The 20,184-nt window shown below is 51.5% G+C and overlaps 1 protein-coding gene across 7 annotated transcripts; it reads right to left on the bottom strand.

Annotated features, from left to right (window-relative positions):
* Nucleotides 1-571: 571 nt before the first annotated feature.
* On the bottom strand, nucleotides 572-12,731 carry GIPC1 (GIPC PDZ domain containing family member 1). Of its 7 annotated transcripts, none has more exons than XM_060007842.1 (10): nucleotides 12,650-12,729; nucleotides 10,888-10,942; nucleotides 9,236-9,290; nucleotides 7,671-7,758; nucleotides 4,146-4,466; nucleotides 3,061-3,246; nucleotides 2,784-2,964; nucleotides 1,923-2,035; nucleotides 1,525-1,606; nucleotides 572-1,384 (listed from the first exon to the last, which is right to left on the bottom strand). In XM_060007842.1, exons 5-10 carry the CDS (start codon nucleotides 4,431-4,433, stop codon nucleotides 1,233-1,235), a joined length of 1,002 nt encoding a protein of 333 aa, XP_059863825.1. In that variant the 5' UTR covers nucleotides 4,434-4,466; nucleotides 7,671-7,758; nucleotides 9,236-9,290; nucleotides 10,888-10,942; nucleotides 12,650-12,729; the 3' UTR covers nucleotides 572-1,232. The 7 variants fall into 7 exon arrangements, with proteins under 7 accessions (XP_059863825.1, XP_059863824.1, XP_059863826.1 ...); XM_060007841.1 differs by lacking the exon at nucleotides 12,650-12,729 and adding an exon at nucleotides 11,455-11,514; XM_060007843.1 differs by lacking the exon at nucleotides 10,888-10,942 and having other exon boundaries at nucleotides 12,650-12,731.
* Nucleotides 12,732-20,184: the final 7,453 nt, after the last annotated feature.

Genomic DNA, 20,184 nt, shown 5'->3' with positions numbered 1-20,184 from the left:
CCTGATCCCTGCCTTAATCCTTAAGGATGAAGCGGGTTGTCAAAACAAGCACATCCGGTACAAAGTATGGCGCTCCACGGGCGCTGGCGGACCCCCCATGTCCAGAGTCAGCTGAGGTCGGGGTGCATCGTGACTCCCCCCCCCCAGCCTCGGGGTGGGGTTCCTCTCCATCAACACACAGCGGGGCAGGCCTGAGACTCCATCTTCAGCCCACCCCATCTTTCTTTGTCCATGCCTCCTGGCCCTGGGGCTCTCCAGGGCCCTGGGTTGGAGCAGGCAAGGACCCACAGCCTCCCGCCCACCGTTCCCATCAGGCCAGGGGTGGCAAGAGCCTTGTTCGAGAGGAAGCAAGATTTGCACCCTCAGCAAGCCGAGAAGCTCCAGCCTTGCCTGGAAGCCTGGTGGCTTGCGGCCAAGAGCTTCCTCAGGCGGAACGGGTGGGAGGGGGCGGGCGGCTGGGGCCAGCTCCTAATTCAATTCGGAGTCCAAAGAGGATGGATTTCAGCTGCTGCATTCTTTCCCAGCCCTGGCCCACCCCGCCTCTCCCATCCCGAAGCCGCCACGCAGGTCCAACAGCAGATTCTTTATCTTCCAGACGGCAAATTCAGATATGAAAGCCCACCACCATCATCCCTCCTGCCCCTTCTGTCCGGGGCTGAGCGGAGGGAGACACAGGGGGCCAGGAGAGGGAGGGCGTCTGGGGGCTTCACAGCAGACTCATGTTTCAAATGCAGAGGTAACAGACTCCATAGTGGGGGCTCCTCTGGGGGGACGGAGGTGGCGCAGGGGGAGGGTATTATTGCGTTTGCTGAGGGGGACACCCCCCCTTCTGCATGCCCTGCGTCAGGAAACTAGGGAGGTCACGACCCCCCAAACAGAACCCAAGGCCCCAGGGAGATAGAGGGACCAGTTTGGCAGCTGAGGCGGAAAGTACTGGGGGCGGGGGTGGCCGCCCAATCTGGCTGGTCCCTCCCCGCGCCTGACCCGGCTGAGGTAGGTGGGGAACAGGGCGGGGGTGGGGTGGGGGGCTGGGGACCCCAGCCAGGCTGGGAACTGTTGAGGGGGTGGTACCGATTGGAGGTGGGCAGAGGTCGGGCCCCACTTCCGCTCCGCATCATCTTCGGGCTACTGAGCTGGGCCCGAGCTGGACGCTGGGGTCCAGCCCATGGTGTCTCCACCACAGAGGCTCCCACCAGGCCTGGCCCAAGTCATCTCAAGGTCCAGCGGGAGGCCTAGTAGCGGCCAACCTTGGCATCCCCAATGGCTCCCCAGACGTCAAAGACAAACTCATCCGGGAAGGCAAAGTCACCAAGCCGTTCATCCAGGGCCTCAGCCAGCTCGTCTGGGTTCCTTTTGTCCTTTCCAAGCTCTACCATGGTGGCCGCTGCGGGGGGCGGGGTGGGGGGGGCAGCAGAATGGAGGCACAGATGACAGAGGTGCTCAGGGTGGACCCAGCCCCACAGGACCTAGAAGCTCCTTCCCCTAAACTCCACCCATCCCCAGACCCAGGCGCCGCCCACTCACCCAGCTCTGTGTCCCTGATGCCCATGTAACTCTCCAGCAGGTCATCCACCTTCTCAATGGCCTTCTCCTCAAAGGCTGACGGCTGGGGGGCGGGAAGAGGGACAACAACATCATAATAATGTGAATATAATTGTAATTGTACTTACTAAGTGCCTTGTACAATTTTTACCACTTTCGGTATAGAAACACACAGTTCATCCTCGTGACAACCGTGAAAGTGTCAGTATCACTATCCCCATTTTACAGATTAGGAAACTGAGGTCCACTTGCCCAAGAAAGGTCCCAGAGCTGGGAGGTGGGTTTGCATCCAGTGCCCAGAGCCCCTCAACTAAGAGGTGATGCGGCCGCCTATGAATTTCACAGGGAAGGGGGGCTGGGGCCCAGCTGGAACAACTCACCAGATCCTCTACTGTGGCAGGACCCCGGGATCGGAGCCGGAGGGTCCCTCGGCCAGTGCCCAGCTGGGGACCGGAGCCTGGGCGGCCACCCCCTGAACGCACACTGATCATGTCTGTGGGAGACAGGGAAGGGGTGAGGGCTGGAGAAGCCCAATTCCAGCATGTTCTGGGCAGGAACCCAGGCATCCCGGCCTCAGACAATCCTCCACCTTCTCCAAGCTTCTGTAGGCTTTGGGGGAATTGGAGGCTGAGGTGACCCCAGGAGGGCATGACTCCTGACTCAGGCTTGGGACAGGTATAGGAGGTGCAGCCAGGGGCTAGGAATGGAAAAGGCTGGAGGGGAGACTGGAGGGGGCCACTTCTCTTCCCAGGGCCTGAGGGACAGGAACGGGGTGGGTCCTGGGTCCCCAGCTGCTTTCCCCAAGGCCAAGGGGGTATAGCTGCTGGGCCACAGACCAGCCCTATCTGCCTGGGGAAGTGTGTCAGAGTCCCCCACCACCACCCCAGGGGCCTTGGGCCCATTCCTGAGAGTTAATGAAGCCAGACAAAAGAGTGGGGGCGCTGGCACTGGGCAGCCAAGCCTGGCTTCTTGCGGGGTGGGGAACTGGCCAGGGTTGGGGGCGCTTGGCTGGGCTAATGGCTCCTGGAAGCTGGGTGTGTGGGCAGCTTCCTCCTCGCCTCCATCCTCCTCCCAGGCTGGGCGGAGAGCCAGCAGCCCCTCCCCAGGGCAGGGTGGAGCTGCCCCCACCCCCTTTCCACTGTGACCCGCTGGGCTTGAGCACCACCTGCTGGTGGCCCTTGGCACTGCAACCAGGGCCCAAGTGAAGGGGACCATCCAGGCTGCAGGAGGCAGCTCCTCACCAAAGGCCTTTCGGGGCTCTGTGAGCTTCAGCGTGAAGGTGCGGCCTCGGGGCAGCTCCTTGAGCAGCCGGGCCACCTCGTAGTGCCGGCAGCCCAGCAGGCTCTGTCCGTTGATGGCCTCGATCATGTCACCCACGCTGATGAGCTGGATGTGGTCAATCACGCTGCCCTCCTTAATGCGCTGTGGGGAAAGGAGCTGTCAGCCCCTGTGGCTCTGCCGTTGGGTCCCATGGGTAGGCCTTACCCTCAGGACTCTGGGCGCCCCACCCCCAGGCACCTTGATGAAGGCATAGCCAGCCCCGTTGTCTGTGATGGTGAGCCCCAGCGCTTCCTCCGACTTGAACACCTCCACTTCCTTGCGCTGCCCCTTGACATGGGCGAAGATGAAGTCCTCCAGCCCGATCTGGCCCCCCAGGAGCTTGTCCATGTCCACTTTGTGGGTGTTGAGGGTGCAGAACATCACCTACAGGGGTGGGAGATATTCAACCCTCGCCTCCTTCCTGTGCCCTTTGCTAATCGCCACCTGAGGGGGAAGCGAGGAGAGTTGGGAAAGGCCTGGGGGTCCCCATCACAGTGTCTGACCACCCCAGAGCCAGGGCAGGGCCCCACTAGGGCTGGGTTTCTGTCCTAGCAAAAACTCCCTGCTGTTTCCGGGGTACAGAGCCTGGCACACAGTGGGTGCTCAGAAAATGCTTGTGGAATGAATGAAGGGGCACAGATACCCATCCTGCCTACTGAGACCCCTGCATCTACTTCCTGCTCAGTCCCACTGTCACCTTCCTTGCTTCCCTTCCTTTGGCACCCAACGTCCTCGGGGTGGGACCTCCCAGTGAATCATGGAGAAGTGAATGTGGCACCTGACCTCCAGTCCCCACAATCCGCTGGGCTGCAAACCTCTCAATGTATGATGGGAATGTAGCATCCAGCCCTGGCCATCCATTCTCACAATCCACCGGGGCAGAGGCCTCCCAGTGCCTGATGGGGATTCAGCATCCAGTCCTGATCTCCAGTTCCCCACAATACATTGGGCTGCAGGTCTCCTAATGCCTGATAGGAACTCAGCATCCAGCTGTGGCCACCTGCCCCCACAATCCCCTGCGGCACAGGCCTCTCAAAGCCTGATGGGAATTCCGCCTCCGCCTGTGGCCTCCAGTTCGCCACAAACCAATGGGGTACAGGCCTCCCAATGCCTGATGAAATTCAGCATCCAGCCCTGGCCTCCAGTTCCCCATAATTCACTGGGGTAAGGCCTCAGTATCTGCAGCTTCGCCACCTGAGCCACAGCTCACAAACAGGATGCCCGCTCAGGCTTCTCTCTAGCTCACCATCAGGGACCCTGGTGCCCGGCTCCCTAGTGGGTACCTCAGCGGCTGGCAGCCGGAAGGCCTCAGCAATCTTGCCGTACAGCTCCTTGACGTTGGTGAAGCCCTCGATGCGGCCAGTGGGGCTGCCATGGGCCAGCTGGGTGTGGAACACAAGGCGGGGCCGCAGGGCAGGGGGAGGGGGGGGCAAGCCCATTTGGGGGGCCCCTGCCCCACCTCCGCCCAGGGGCCCCGGCTCCCCCACACCCAGCCCACCACGGCCTGGCTCTGCCTCCTCATTTTCCACCAGAGGCGGCGCCTTTTTCCGCCGCCCCAGTCCCAGCGGCATGAGCAGCGAGAAGGGAGGGCACGCCCAGGAGATCTGCAGGACAGGAAAAGGGGCTCAGGGCCTGGGCAGTGGCCTCGGGCCGCCTCGCCCCTACAGGTCCAATGAAATATTTAGAGAACAGACTGGCCTCAGTTCGAAATCCGGTCCCAGCTCAGAGCCAGGCAAAGCAAGATGATTGGCCAAAGGAAACCCAGAAGAAACGCCCCATATAAGCGATTCAAACTACCACGAAGGCACGACTCTCTCTGAGTCCGCCCGTGTGTACCTATTTACACGTACTCTTTTTCCTCCTAATAAACACTTTACTTGTTTCACTTAAAAAAAAAAAAAAAAATCCGGGGGCTTCCCTGGTGGCGCAGTGGTTGAGAGTCCGCCTGCCGATGCAGGGGACACGGGTTCGTGCCCCGGTCCGGGAAGATCCCACATGCCACGGAGCGGCTGGGCCCGTGAGCCATGGCCGCTGAGTCTGCGCGTCCGGAGCCTGTGCTCCGCAACGGGAGAGGCCACAACAGTGAGAAGCCCGCGTACCGCAAAAAAAAAAAAAAAATCCGGTCCCAGCACTTGCACAGAAGTAATAATATCAGCTAATATCTATCATAACCCCATGCTAACTGCTCTGTATCTTAACCCTCACACCACATCATGGGGACCATATTATCACCCCCACGATGTGATTATGTGATATACCGTAATATGTGATTATGCCCATTTAACAGATGCAAAAATGGAAACTCACAGCCTACATTTTCTCTTTTTTGTTCTACTGGTCACAGTCATTAATGCTGTGTGCTGAAAATTTCTGACTCCCCCCTTCAAAGCATGTAGGCAGATGGCACTTACTGGCCTCCTCGTGACTGGACAGGCATGTGACCAGTACTGGCCAGTGAGTTGTGAGAGGAAGTGACACATGACATTTCTAGGCTGAAGCATTTAATTACTGGAGCAAGAGCCTCCAGAAGTCCCTTTCTCCTAGTAGGGTGACCAGCCTCATTTGATGTGGTGGTGGCCTCATCAGGCCAGGCTCTGAGTGATGACAATGAATGGAACCCCCCGCTGAGCTGCAATGGACATGTAGCAGGAACAAAAAAAATAAATAAACCTTTGTTGAGTTTGGCCACTAAGATTTTGGAGATGTTTGTTATTGCAGCAAAACCTGTCCTGACGGACACACTTTTCTCTTTCCTCTCCCTCTACTCTCTTTCTTTCTCTCTTTCTCCCTCCCTCCCTTCTAACAAATGTTTTGGGCACTTACTATATCCCATGCACCAGTATGGATATTGCCTTCAATAAGACAAGCAAGGGTCCACATTTCCTTACCCGGAGTAAATAAGGAGCCTCTGATGAATGGTTGACGGATGAAGAAAACAACCCTATATGGATAAATCCTGAGAGTTTACAAATACACATACATACGTATGTGTATATATATAATATGTGTATGTGTTTAAGGAGATACATACACGTGTGTGTATATGTTTTAAAAAGCTTTAATTAGGGAATTCCCTGGCAGTCCAGTGGTTAGGACTCAGCCCTTTCACTGCCGGGCCTGGGTTTAATCCCTGGTTGGGGAACTAAGATCCTGCAAGCTGCATGGCACAGCCAAAAAAAAAAAAAAAATCTTTAATTAATTATAATTCAGACTTCCCTGGTGGCACATTGGTTAAGAATCTGCCTGCCAATGCAGGGGACATGGATTCGAGCCCTGGGCTGGGAAGATCCCACATCCCGCGGAACAGCTAAGCCCGTGTGCCACAGCTACTGAGCCTGTGCTCTAGAGCCCACGAGCTATAACTACTGGAGCCCACAATGAGAAGCCTGCACACTGTAACGAAGAGTAGGCCCTGCTCGCCACAACTAGAGAAAGCCCACACGCAGCAACGAAGACCCAACACAGCCAAAAATAAATTAATTAATCAATTAATTAAAAAAACTATAATTCAAAGCTGTAATTAATAATTTCATAAAAGTGTGCTACCAAATGTACCTATGAAGGTGAGAAAAAATCTCTGAATAACTCAAGCTTATTATTGAACCACTGCACAAAATGTATGCTGGCAATATTTTAAAAACTTCTATTATTAAAAAAAAGAAAGAAAAAAAAAAAAAAGACAAGCAACAAGGTCCCTGACTAGGGCCACCATGAGCAGTTACACTGGTTGTTCACTGTGCAAAAGCACCAGATCCTGGTCTGGTGATGTGTCTGATGGGAGGAAGCGTGGCATTTTTCTAATTCATGCCTAAGGTGCTGCAGAAGGCTAGCTAGCTGGGGCTCTGTCCATGCTGTGCGGAAGCATAGTCCAGAGGAGAAGATATACAGTGAGCAAGCAAACATGTAAATATCTAATATAATTTCTAAGAATGCTATGAAGACAATAAAACAAGACAAGTTCTACAGACAAGCTCAGGGAGGGCCTCCCTGAGAAGGTGAGGATGAATCTGAGACTTGAAAGACAGGAAGAAATATCCATAGGAGGATATGAGGCAAGAACATTCGGGCAGAGAGAAGAGCCAGTGCAAAGGCCCTGAGGTGGGGATGTGCTTGGCATGTTTGAGGAACAGCAAGGAGGCATATGTGGTTGGATCAGAGTAAGGGGGACAACAGGAAAAGGTGAGGGCAGAGAAGTAACAGGCAGACTGTGCAGGGCCCTGTAGGCCAGAGGGAGAACTTGGGCTTTTGGTCTGAGTGAGGTGGCAGTCGGGGGGGTTCTGAGCAGACTCACAGATCAGCTGGAGACCAGTGTGGTTGATCGGAGTGAAGTGAGCAATGGGAGAACACGAAGACGGCAGGTAAAAGAGGTGACTCGGGGCGGGGCGGGGTGGGGCTTGCAGGTTGGGAAAGAGTCCAGATTTAATTTTTAAGACACATGTCCAAAGTCACAGAAGCTGGCTGCACCCTCAGGTCTGATTCCCAAGCCCAAGTTCGTCACTGTGACGCTGTCCCATAAGTGACTCAATCTCTCTGGGCCTCAGATGCCTGGTCTGCAAATGGGGACGTTCCATCCGCCTGGTTGTGATGAGGATCAAATTATGCCAAATTATCTTTTCCTGTGTGAAGGGGACTTTCTGCTCCTCTTCCAGGGGGTCGTCCTGGATTCAGATGAGCCCCAGGGCTGCACCATCCTCATTCATTTATTCATTCATTCATCTGTTCTCCAACACCTCCTCTCCTCATTCATTCATTCATCTGTTCTCCAACACCCCCTCTAATATCACTGATCCAGCCCCATCAGCACTCACCTAGATCAGTGCAGTTGCCTTCTCTGTGTCTCCCAACTTCCACCCTTGCCCCCAACAGTCTCTTGTCAATCCAGCAGCCAGAGTGATACTGTAAAACATAACTCATATCACATCTGTCCTCTCCTCCAACCCCTCCCAGGGCTCCTACCTCACCTGGAGTAAAAGTCAATGTCCTCCCCTTGGCCCACAGGCCCCAAATGATCTGCCCACATTACCTGCATGCCCTCATCTCCTCCCACTTTCCCCCAGCTCATTCCCTCCAGCCACATGGGTCTCCTCCCTGTTCCTTCAACACACTAGGCGAAGTTCAGCCTCAGGGCCTTTGCACTGGCTGTGCCCTCTGGTATCCACACAACTCACTCTCTCACCTCTTTCAGGTGGAAAACATATTTCATTCATTTAGCTTGTTCATTGTCTGTTTTCTGAAAGGGCAGGGAACTCTGCCTGTCTTATTCATTCCTCTCAGTGCAGAAAACAGTGCTTGGCATATAGCAGCTGCTTAATAAATATTTGTGGAATGGATGAATGAATGATCCTAATATTCACCAGCCCACCAGTCTCTGTGCCCAGCTTCTCTGCAGCTCTGGGGAGCCACAGAAGCACAGGCTGTAGCATCTGCCCTCAGTAGGGTCTTGTCTCCCTGGCAAAAGTATGAGTCCTAACTCTGTTGTCCCTCATCCCTTGCTTCCCAGCATAACTCTGGACAGAATAAGTGCTTCATTTAGCAACGAAGATATTGTCATTTTGTTTTTCACTCCCCTCCTAATCAACGATGCTAAATGACTTTTAATACATTTATTAGCCATTTGGATTTGCCCTTCTGTGAACTGCCTGTTTAAGTCTTTACCCATTTTTTAAAACTGCGGGTTTTTTTTGTTTTTTTTTGTTTTTTTTGCCATGCTGCATGGCTTGTGGAATCTTAGTTCTCCGATCAGGGACTGAATCTGTTTTTAATTGCAATGCAATCTATATGTTCTAGATACTAGAAATAAAATAATTCTGAATGAATAAACCAGTACTGCTCTGTCAAGTTATTTTACTACACTCAATGATGCTACCAAAACAAAATCAAAAACACCCAAAAAAACTCCCCCACATCAGCACCTCCTCTGGTTCCCCTCCAACCACCCCCCATACATCTTAGCAGAATGCTAAGAACATAAATCTGAAACCTGGATTCGCCACTTACTAGCTGTGTGACTTTGGGCAAGTGTCTTAACCTCTCTGACTTCCAAGGAAATCATACATGTGCTTGGAACAGTTCCTGGCACACAATAGGAGTTCCATATATGCTGGTGACAATTACTACTATTTCCATCTATATCATCTTTCAGTCAGTTGCCAAGATTCAAACTCCCTCCTTTCCCCAGGGTCCCTACATCCTGATCACCAATTCCCAACATCCTTACTCTGCCTACACTTGATGCCCTGGTTCATGCTGGCTTCGTGTCCTCACCCGGGAGAGGGTAATAATGGTGGTGAGGAAAGTGGGTGATTAATGAATTTGCTTTCCAGGCCAGAAGAAGCACAGTAGTGTGGGTTCAACTCCCACCCCTGTTACTTACCAGCTGTGTGGCTGTGGGGAAGTCACTTCACTTGATGGGGCCTCAGTTTCCTCATCTGAAAAACAGGCAGAATTCCTGTCTCTCAGAGTGCTTATGGGAATCCAAAGAGATTATGCAAGTAACTCAATTATCACTTTGCCTGACATCAATCTAAGGAAGTTGTTATTATTATTGTCATTATTGCTTCTTCCCTTGCCCTGCCCAGGAACATCCCGGTCCTCTCGGCCTGCCAAGGCCTACTCCAGGCCACCTCATCCAGGAAGCCTCCCCAGCTTGCCCCAGCCTGTTGGAACCGGCCCTGTGGTCCAAACTACTCAGGCCCATGAACTTAATTACATGTTGCCCTGGCAGAACTCTTGTCTTCCAGTCTTAGGTTGTTATTTAACTTCATGTCTCTATTTTAAAACATAAACCAGATAGCGTCACTCCCCAGCCTCAAATCTTACAACGGTTTCCACCTGATGGAGGAAACCCCCAGACCCCTGCAGAATCACCGCTTTGGGTCCTCTCCTGCCCCAGGCACACCATGCCAAGATTGGTCCATCCTCAGAGCCTTTGCCTTGGCTGTGCCCCCTGCCTGATCTCTACAAGCCTGGCTTCTTTCTGTCATTCAGATCTCGGCTCCAAAGTTACCTCCTCTGAGATTCCCCCTTTGCCCACAGATTCTACCATGCCACTCCTTCATATTCTATTCATAACATTTATCACCCTCTGCAAGTATTTTCTTTATTTATTTGTTAACTTGTTTGTTGCCTGTTTCCCCCCCCATTAGAATGGCAGCTTCCCAAGAGCAGGGATTTTTGTTGTGTTCACTATTGTATCCTCTGTGCCAAGAACAGTACCTGACACATAGTTGGTGCTTAATAAATATGTGTAGAATGAATGAATGTGTCTTATGCCCTCATTCTGACTCCTCTCTGAGTTCCCCTATCCTCAGAACATGCCCACTGTAGACCTGCTAACGGCCACCTCCCCACCACATTCCCAGTATCCCCTCAAACCTGAACACAGGTACGGAGAAAAGGAGTTTCAGCCCCGGGCATCGAGAAGGTTGGCTACAATCCCAGCATCCCTACCCTCTCTTCCCTGGGAAGGGCCTGAAACTCAACAAGCTCACAGCCATACAGAGTTGCAGTGAGGGGAGCAAAAAGTGGGGAAGGGGGTTCCTGGGAGCTCACAAAAGCTGGCGGGGGGACACCACGCCCAGGCTCCTCTTTCAGCAGGGTATTGCTTGAGAGAGGAGGGCAGGAGGGCCTCTGAATCAGTCTTGAAAAACCGGCTCCTGGGTGTTTCCAGGGAGAACGCCTACCGTCCTGGGCCCAGGCTTACCAGGGGGACCCAAGAGGCACAGAACCTGGACCCCTGCCTATCTCTCCCGCAGATGTCACTCTCTTTTCAGGACCCAGGTATTCTGGCCTTGCCTTTTCCAGCTCAGAGCACAAGGGCCATGGGGACAGCTTCCTGTTTGAGCAGCTGGTGAAAGCAAAGACCAGCAGGTGTGCCCCAGATGGCGTGTCTGGCTGGAGGGAGTGGAATGGAAGGAGCTGGTCAGAAACACCTGAGCTTTGGAGCCACCGGGCATCTCGTATAGTGGTGGAGACTCCAGTTCTGGACTCTAAGGCATGGGTTTGAGTCCCAGATCTGCCACTTACTCGCTGTGGGACCTTGGGCAAGTCACTCCACCTCTCTGGGTCTGCTGCTTCAGCTCTGAAAGAAGTAACAGCATCTTCCATGAGGTATTGAGAATCAATGATAAATATGTGGTAAATACCTGACACGGAAGTGTTCAATAAATGCTAGCCGGGGTGATTTTTTCATTATTATCTTCGGAACCTCGGTCCTCCCAAGGTCCCCGTAGGCCCTGGAGCATTGGGACTGGGCCAGCTTCGGGGAGTTGCCCGGGCAGGGCTCAGAAATACCGATCCTGAGCCTGTCTCCGCCGGGATGGGAACTGTCCAGAGGTGCAGGGGGCTGAGGTGCGGCTGGAGACCCCATCCCGGTGGCGGGAGGCGTTTACCCCTGCCCCCAGCGGGAAGGCAGGCGGCCCTCTGGGAAGGGGCCTCGGGCATCCCCCCGCTCAGCCTAGACTTCCAGCCGCGTCCATGGGGCCGGCCCCATACCGCAGAATCGGCCGGATCCCCGCGGTTCCGCGATCCCGCGGGTCCGCGCCGGGATCCCCCAAGCGGCCGCGATGCGCCCCGCCCGCGCGTGACACTCACCTGCGACGGCGCCGCTACCGCCCTGTGAGCGCCGGGTTCGGCCCTCCGCAAACTCGGGCCGGGGCCTCTCCCTCAGCCACGACCGGGGGGCGGGGCCAGGGCCCGCGTCCGGTCAATCAGGAGCGGCCGCCCGGCGCTCGCGGCCAATCCGCTCCAAGCCGCGCCGCCCCGCCCCGGGGGACCCGAAGGAAACATTCCAGAGGGATCCCTGCTCTTCGTGACACCTCCCCCGCGCCGCGGGGCGTTGGACCTTCCCGCCCCTCCTAAGCCGCGGCGGGCTGTACCACCGCAAGGCTGCGGAGGGGGGAGCTGCGGCTGGGGCCGGGCCAATCTCGGGGAAGGAAGGAGGCCAGCGGCCAATGGGAAGCTGGAGCCCCTTGACCACGTGCTGTTGGCTGGGTGTCCGTGTGGGGTGCCCTGGGTGGTAAGAGGGCGGGAGGCTGGTCGTGGGAGTCAGCTGACCGAGTTTGAGTTTCGGGGAGGGGATGCAAACTCCCAAAGTCCAGAAAAACGGACCCTTTAGGAGACCCTGGAGGGGGCCAAGGGCAGCCCCCAATCCAGTCTTCTGCCTGGCCTGCACATGCCCCAGCCCGGCCGTCCTCGGGGCGGTAAAAAGATGCATTCATTCTGGGCGGGCGGGGGACTGAGATGAATAGGGAGGGTCCCGAGTGTCCCTGCGTCCTGGATGGACAATGGACAAGGGCATTCATTCATTCATTCGCTCATCAAATATTTAATGTGCCCCTGCTCCGTGCCAGGCTCTGTTCTATCTCTACAGACACATCGACGAATAAGCTGACTGAATGTGTTCCTGGTAAAGGGAACAGGGCGTTTAAAGGCTTGGAGGTCGGACAGAGCGATACAGCACACTTTAGGAGAGTACAATATCGTAGGAACTAGCAAAGCAGCTAGCAAATCACCTTTCGGGTGCAATGGAACGGAAAACAAGGGCAAGATAGCCTGTTCGCTTGCTGGCTGACCAACGAATATTTATTGAGCACATACTAAGTGCTAGATTACAAAGGGTGCCCAGCCAACCCAAGCCTCTGCCCTCAGGGAGCTGACTTTCATGAGCCTGTCTATTACATCTCTGTTCCCGCTCCCCGCAACCTCCCTGCTCCCGTCCCACTTCCGAGACTGGCACAGAGCAGGGTCTCAGTACACATGTGTGAATGAAAGAACTAGGTAATCTCACCATCTCCAGGTTTGGCTTGAAACCGGGATTTCTCCGGCAGGAGCAGGTCCAAGAAACAAAGACCCAAACGCACCTTGCCCAGGCGGGGAGGCTCAGTTCCTAGGACAGGTGAGATTGCCTTGTTCTAGGAACAAGCCAGCCACTCAGACAGCTGGGGCCGGACCAGGAGTTCGCTGTGTGTTCTGGGAATTGTAGTTCTTGGAGACCTCTAACTGTTCAAACCTCAATGAACGATTGGGTCTTTGCAGTTCCCTGGGTGAGCTGCTGCGTTTTCCAGGCCTCGCTAGGGCTTGCAGAGGGACAAAGTGAGAGGGGAGAGTGGGCCCTGGGCTTAGTTGCTGAGGGCTGCCCGGCCGGCCCCACCCAGCTGGCAAATACTGAAACTGCTGTGGCAACAGGCACAGCTATTGTCTTTCTCTTCCTGTTCTGCTGACCTCTGCCACCCCCACTGAGTGATCGGTTGCCTCTGGCTAGGCCAGTGCCCTCTGTGGGACTGTGTCCACTGCCCTGCTTGTGCCTGGCGTCTGAGCTGCCTCCTACACACCTGGAGAGGACAGTATGTGGGACATGGGGACAGCAGAGTTCTGAGCAGAATCCACCTGAATCCACCTGTTGACTGATGAGGACGTGCCCAGGGAGGGGGGAGGGGTTGCCCAAGGGCACAGAGCAACACCGGACGTCTCCTTCCTACTTGATTTTATAGCTCAAGAGGCTGGAAGCCTCAGCTGGTGAGGAGCTCAGATTTTAGTGCTACCTCTGTCCCTTTTGGGGGATGGAGGGAGAGAGTTCTGGAATGCCAGCTAATACATACAGAAGGCAAGTTTGAGTTAGAAAAGCACCATTGTGCAGCCACCAGATGAATGATTGATTCAGGCAGTGCTTTGTCAATGGGGAAGTGGATATTCAGTCTCAAAGAACCAGCCCACAGATTACTTGTTAATTTCAATGGCGAAAAGGTACCTTGGAAAAGGCACAGCGGAGAAAGCTGGCAGTCACCACCTCAACCAAGTGATCAAAAAACTTCACCACTGCTGGAACAGGCTGTCCTCACTGTGTTCCCTGCTGTGATGTGTTACTGAGAAGGGCACAACATCACTTTCAAAGAACTTGGTCCTGCCCAAAGTGTTTAACCTGAATCTAATAACTAGGAAAAACCCAGACACATCCTGATGGAGGGACATTCTTTATAAAACAAAAACACAAACAAAAACAAAATGGTCTGGACTCTTCAAACAGATCTATGTCAGAAAGGCAAAATCAATCCATTAATTAAACAAATGAATGACTGGGAAACAGTTCTAGATTGAAGGAGACAAAAGAGAGAAGACAGGGACTTCCCTGGTGGTCCAGTGGTTAAGAATCTGCCTTCCAATGCAGGGGATGTGGGTTCGATCCCTGATCAGGGAATTAAGATCCCGCATGCTGTGGGACACCTAAGCCTGAGCGCCACGACTACTGAGCCCATGTGCTCTAGAGCCCGCGTGCCACAACTAGAGAGAGAAGCCTGTGTGCTGCAGTGAAAGATCCTTCATGCTGCACCGAAGATCCCACGTGCCGCAACTAAGACCCAATGCAGCCAAATAAATAAGTATTTTTAAAAAAAGTGAGAGAGAGAGAAGACAACCAAAATCAATGTTTGATCCTTGATTGGGTCCTTGATAAAAATTTCAAAAAAACAGTAAAACAGCAATGAAGCATATTCTAGGGATAACCTAGGATATTTGAATGTTAACTGGACATTATGGGGTTGGCTAAAAAGTTCCTTCGGCTTTTAAGTTAAAAATAAAGACACATTTTTCATTTTCACCAAGACCTTTATTGAACAGTGTATTCACAGTTTTGTTCCACTACCTTCTGCCATTTTTCAGGCAACTTCATAATTCCATCTTCCCAAAACTTTATCTTTTTGAGCCAAGAACTGTTACAGGTGCCTTTTACAGTCTTCAAGGGAATGGAAATTTTCTCATTAAGAGAATTTTGTAAAGACCAAAATAAATGGAAATCTGAAGGTGCAGTGTCTGGTGAATACAGCAGATGAATCAGAACTTCCCAGCCAAGGTGTAACAGTTTTTGCCTGGTCATCAAAGAGACATGCAGTCTTGCATTATTCTGATGGAAGATTATGTGTTTTCTGTTGACTAATTGCAGACGCTTTTTGTCGAGTGCTGCTTTCAGTTGGTCTACTTGGGAGTGGTACTTGTTGGAATTAATCATTTGGTTGTCTGGAATGAGCTCATAATAGAGGACTTCTTTCCAATCCCACCATATACACAACATCACCTTCTTTGGATGAAGACCGGCCTTTGGTGTGGTTGGTGGTGGGTCACTTTGCTTGCCCCAGGATCTCTTCTGTTCCACATTAATGTACAGTATCCACTTTTCATTGCCCATCACAATTTGTTTAAAAAATGGAATGTTTTTGTTACTTTTCAGTAGAGAATCACATGCAGATATAAGGTCAAGAAGGTTTTTTTCAGGCTTCCCTGGTGGTGCAGTGGTTGAGAGTCCGCCTGCCGACGCAGGGGACACGGGTTCGTGCCCCGGTCCGGGAAGATCCCACATGCCGCAGAGCGGCTGGGCCCGTGAGCCATGGCCGCTGAGCCTGCACGTCCGGAGCCTGTGCTCCGCAACGGGAGAGGCCACAACAGTGAGAGGCCCGTGTACCAAAAAAAAAAAAAAAAGGTTTTTTTCGCTTAACTTACATGGAACCCAAATATCAAGGTGGTGCAAATGATTTTCAATGCTTGATTTGAGTATTTTGAGTATGCCTGCTATCTGGTATAACGTTGATTGCTCTCAATTAATGCCTCGATTTGACCTCTGTCAACTTCAACTGGTCTACCCAACCGTGGAGCAACATCCAGCGAGAAATCTCTTGCACAAAACTTCACAAACCACTTTTGACACATTCGATCAGTCACAGCATCTTCTCCATACACAGCACACATCTTTTTTTTGTGCGTTTCAGTTGCGTTTTTACCTTTCTTGAAATAACGAAGCGTAATATGCCGAAAATGTTGCTTTCTTTCCTTCCATCTTCGAGATTAAAATGGCTACTACACAAAAATTCACCAATTTTGATGTTTTTTTTTTTAATGCACGCTGATATGACAGCTGTCACAATACAATCTGAAAAAATTGTCTCGAATGAAGTTAAAGACAACTAAGTGCTACTAGGGCCATCTTATGGAAAAAACCGAACGAAATTTTGGGCAAACCCAATAGATAATACCATATCCATGTTAAACTTCCTGAGTGTGAGTGTTGTACTGTGGTTAGACAAGAGAATGTTCTTATTCTTAGGACATACTCGCTGAATTATTTAGTGTTAAATTCATGATGCCTGCAACTGTCAACATGTTTCAGAAAAAAATTATATATATATACATTTTATATACAATATTATAAGATGGTATACATTCCTATTAACATATAGGGAGATAGAGAAAGCAAATGTGGCAAAATAGTAACAACTGTCACTGAATCCAGGAGAGTGGTATATGGATATTCATTTTACTATTCTTTTTTTTAAAATTAATTTATTTTGGTTGCACCTGGTCTTCGTTGCAGCATGTGGGATCTTCACTGCAGCCTGTGGGAATCTTTAGTTGCCACGTGAGGACTTCTTAGTTGTGGCGTGCATGTGGGGATCTAGTTCCCTGACCAGGGATCGAACCCTGGCCCCCTGCATTGGGAGCTCAGAGTCTTACCCACTGGACCACCAGGGAAGTCTCTCATTTTACTATTCTTGTAAGTTTTCTATAGCTTTGAAATTTTTAAGATAAATACCTGAAAAAAATACCCCTATTCCCCTCCCATCCCCAGCGGCAACCCTCCAGTAGGTTTAATAGGCACCCTTGCTTGTGTCTTTCCTTGAAAATGTGCATTGTTTTATATGGGTGTTCTATTATATTTGGTTTTTTACTTTTTTCACCCACTCAGTACTGTACTGCTTGTTTGTTTGTTTTGCATTCTGCTTTGAAGATCCATCTGTACTGCTAATCTCTTGAATCTCTTTTCTTCTAACTTCTGCTAGGTGTCTCAGGGGGTGCGTCCCTCACATCTTACTCCTCTGTCCCCCAAGGATGGAAACCAGGCAGCCTCCACCTCCCCACAGCACAATGAACAGCCTTGGACACGCCCCCTTAGGGACCTGGTGAGAATCTCCCTAGGGGAGAGTACTGGATGCAGAGATACTGGGTCTCTGGGCACACTCAGTTTTGCTATGTGGCCTTCCGGACTAGGTAGCCCCATCACATCCACTGGCTTTGTAGGAGGGTCCCATGTCCCCACATCTCCACCAGCCATTGGCATTACCCAACTTCTAATTCTCGCCACTCTGACTCACTGTCAAGTGACATCACCATTGCTTTATTTTACATTTCTCGGATTTCTAATCGCTTTGAGTATCTTATTTGCATGATGGCCTTCAGGTTCTCCTCTTCTGTAAATTGCCTGTTCATACTCTTTGCCCATTTTGCACTTTGGGTTGCTATCTTTTTCTTGTTGATTTGCACGTGTTCCTCACAGAGTCTAGATCTGCACTGTCCAATATGATCTAATGTGACACTCTGCTCTCCACATGTGGTTATTGAGCACTTGAAATATGGTTAATACCAATTGAGATGTGCTGTAAGCGTAAAATACATTCTGGATTTCTAAGACTTAGCAGAATGAAAAGAGGATGTAAAATAACGCATCTCGTTAATTAGTTTCTATACTGATTACATGTCAAGATGACAATAATTTGGGTATACTGGGCTAAATAAAAAGTATTATTAAAATTATTTTTACCTGTTTCTTTTTACTATGTTAATGTGGCTACTAGAAAATGTAAAGGCACATATGGGCTTGCATAGTTCTATTAGATAGCACTGGGTTATTGAACGCTTGTCAGTTTCAATAATGATAGATAATGTTTAGGCAGAGCTTCCTATGTGCCAGGCACTGATCTAAGAACTTTATAAACAGTTTAGCTCTCCTAACAACCATGTGAGGTGGATACAGTGTTAGACATTGCAGATGTGGTCTACCACTGTGTCATGTGCCGATTTACTTTGTCCATGTTATCCTTCGTTGGAAAGAAATTTTTAAAAAAATATTCATTTATTTATTTGGCTGTGCTGAGTCTTAGTTGCGGCACGCGGGATTTTTGTTGCCGCCGCATCTGGGATCTTCGTTGCGGCATGCGGGATCTCCAGTAGTGGCATGAGGGATCTTTTAGCTGCAGCATGTGGGATCTAGTTCCCTGACCAGGGATCGAACCCAGGCCTCCTGCTTTGGGAGTGGGGAGTCTTAGCCGCTGCACCACCAGGGAAGTCCCGTTGGAAAGAAATTTTAAATTTCACTGTAATAGAACATATACATTTTGTGGTTTGTGCCTGCGACATATCATTAAGGAGGCCCTTTGTACCCTTAAATCACAAAGTTTTTTTTTTAACCCATTCTATGGTTTTTCTTATCCTTTGTCTTTTTTCCACCTCTAGTTCATCTCACGTTGTGGGGTAGGATACAGTCATATTTCTCCATAACCTGCACTGCTCACCAGCTGTGGGACCCAGGGTGAGCCCCTTCTCCCTGTATACCCAGTCGCCTCTTCTGTAAAATGGTGATCATAAGAGGACCCCCTTCCTAAAGTCATTATGATTATACTAGGATAAATGAACTATTCTGTGTCAAATGCCTACCATGGTGCTGGGCAGATAGTAATTGCTCAGTGAACATCAGCTGTTATTATTAAGCTGTTGTGGTGAATAACACAGTACTCATAACAGGAACATGATAGAAATAGATACATTTATTATCCCTTACTGTGTGCCAGGCCATGTGCTGGCTGCCTTTCAGGAGTAATTCCACTGGATATCTCCCCCATTTTACAGAGGAGGTGACTGAGGCTCAAAGAAGGGGAGCCACTGGGTTCCAAGTTGCACAGCAACTCACGGGTGTGATGCTTTAGCTCCTCCCCCAGCACTCATGACATCCCTCTGGAGGTGTAGGTTGCATGTGAGGCCTGCTCCCGAGATGTGCGGGACAGGTTAGACCCAGGAAGGACATTGCTGAGAGGCGTTGCCTCGGCCAGAGTGATCTCAGAGTTTGAGCCTGGCTCTTTGTGGCCTGTGGTTTGACTCCCCCTATTAGCTTGGCAGGACTGGACTGACTCAGCAGGATGGGCCTTGAGGGGAAGCAGAGGAGGTAGGCTTGACTGGGCTAGGTCCCGTGGCCCCAAGTCTCAGCCCCAGTGCCAGCAGCTGCCTTTGGGTGCTGGGTTTCAGGAAGTCACCATAAAACCCAACAATAGTGCTGCTTTCTGGAGGGCCAATGGGTAGATCTCCTTTCAAAATACATCTCCAGTCATTTCCTACCACCTCCTTGGTCACCACCTGGTCCAGCCCCATCACCTCCCACAGCCAATTTCTCCCTGATCTCCCAGCTCCACCCTGGATCATCCCCAGGTCTATTCCCCCTCCCCCCAAGCCCTACAGCACCCAGAAGGCACCTGTGAGCACCTAGGTCAGTTCTCACCCTTCCTCTGCTGATGACCCCCACAAAAAAGCCATGTGCCTTTAAAATACTTTGATGAACTATTTCATCTGGAGTCAGGCCTGGCCACACTGATGCCCAGCATAATCTTCCCAAGGAAAGTTGAGCCCCCATTGAGACAAACCAGCCAGACGTCCGCTCCAACTTCCAGGCAAAAGCAAATCATGCCGTGTCCCTCCTGACTCAAGGTCTTTCAGCTGGCTTCTCCTCTGCCTCAAGCATGGGGGCCAGTCTCAGAAGGGCCCTGACTCTGGGCCTGTCTCATTCCTGGGCACGCTCCACTTTACTCTCTCCTGCTCTCTCTGTTTCACCCACACCAGGCCTCAAGGGCCTCATGCTTCTGAGCTCAGCCTTGCTTGGTCCACGCCCCTGGTCTGTCTAGGAGCCTCATCCACAGGGCCGCAGCTCCAATGGCCCATCTCTGCACCCTGACAAGCTCCTATCCCTTGGCCTGTGCGCCCGGGGCCCACCATGCATCTTCTCTCCAAGCCCTCCGGTCGTGGGAAGTACTTACTTTGCCTGCTATCACAGGCTGAATGGTGGACCCCCAGAAGATATATGCCCGTGTGCCTGAACCTGTGAATGTGACCTTATTTGGCATGAAGGTCTTGCAGAAGTAATTAAATTAAGGATCTCAAGGTGAGGTCATCCTGGATTTAAATGGGCCCTGAATCCAACGTGTCCTTATAAGAGACAGAAAAGAAGACACAGACACAGGAAGGGGAGATGGCCTCGTGAAGACAGAGGCAGGGATTGGAGTGATTAGCCACAATCCAAGGAACGCCAAGGATTGCTGGCAACCACCAGAAGCCAGGAGAGGTGCATGGAACAGTTTCTCCTTCGGAGCCTCCAGAAGGAACCAACCCTGTTGAAATCTTAGTTTTGGCCTCCTGGCTGCCTGAACTGCAAGAGAATAAATTCCTGTTGTTTCAGGCCACCCAGTTTGTTGTACTTTGTTACAGCAGCCGCAGGAAACTAAAACAGAGGTCTGTGTT

This window comes from Delphinus delphis, chromosome 3 (assembly GCF_949987515.2).
Source record: "Delphinus delphis chromosome 3, mDelDel1.2, whole genome shotgun sequence".
In the NCBI taxonomy this organism is placed as follows: domain Eukaryota; kingdom Metazoa; phylum Chordata; class Mammalia; order Artiodactyla; family Delphinidae; genus Delphinus; species Delphinus delphis.
The sequence above is the reverse complement of the archived record's forward strand: the minus strand, read 5'-3'. Positions and strand labels throughout refer to the sequence as shown.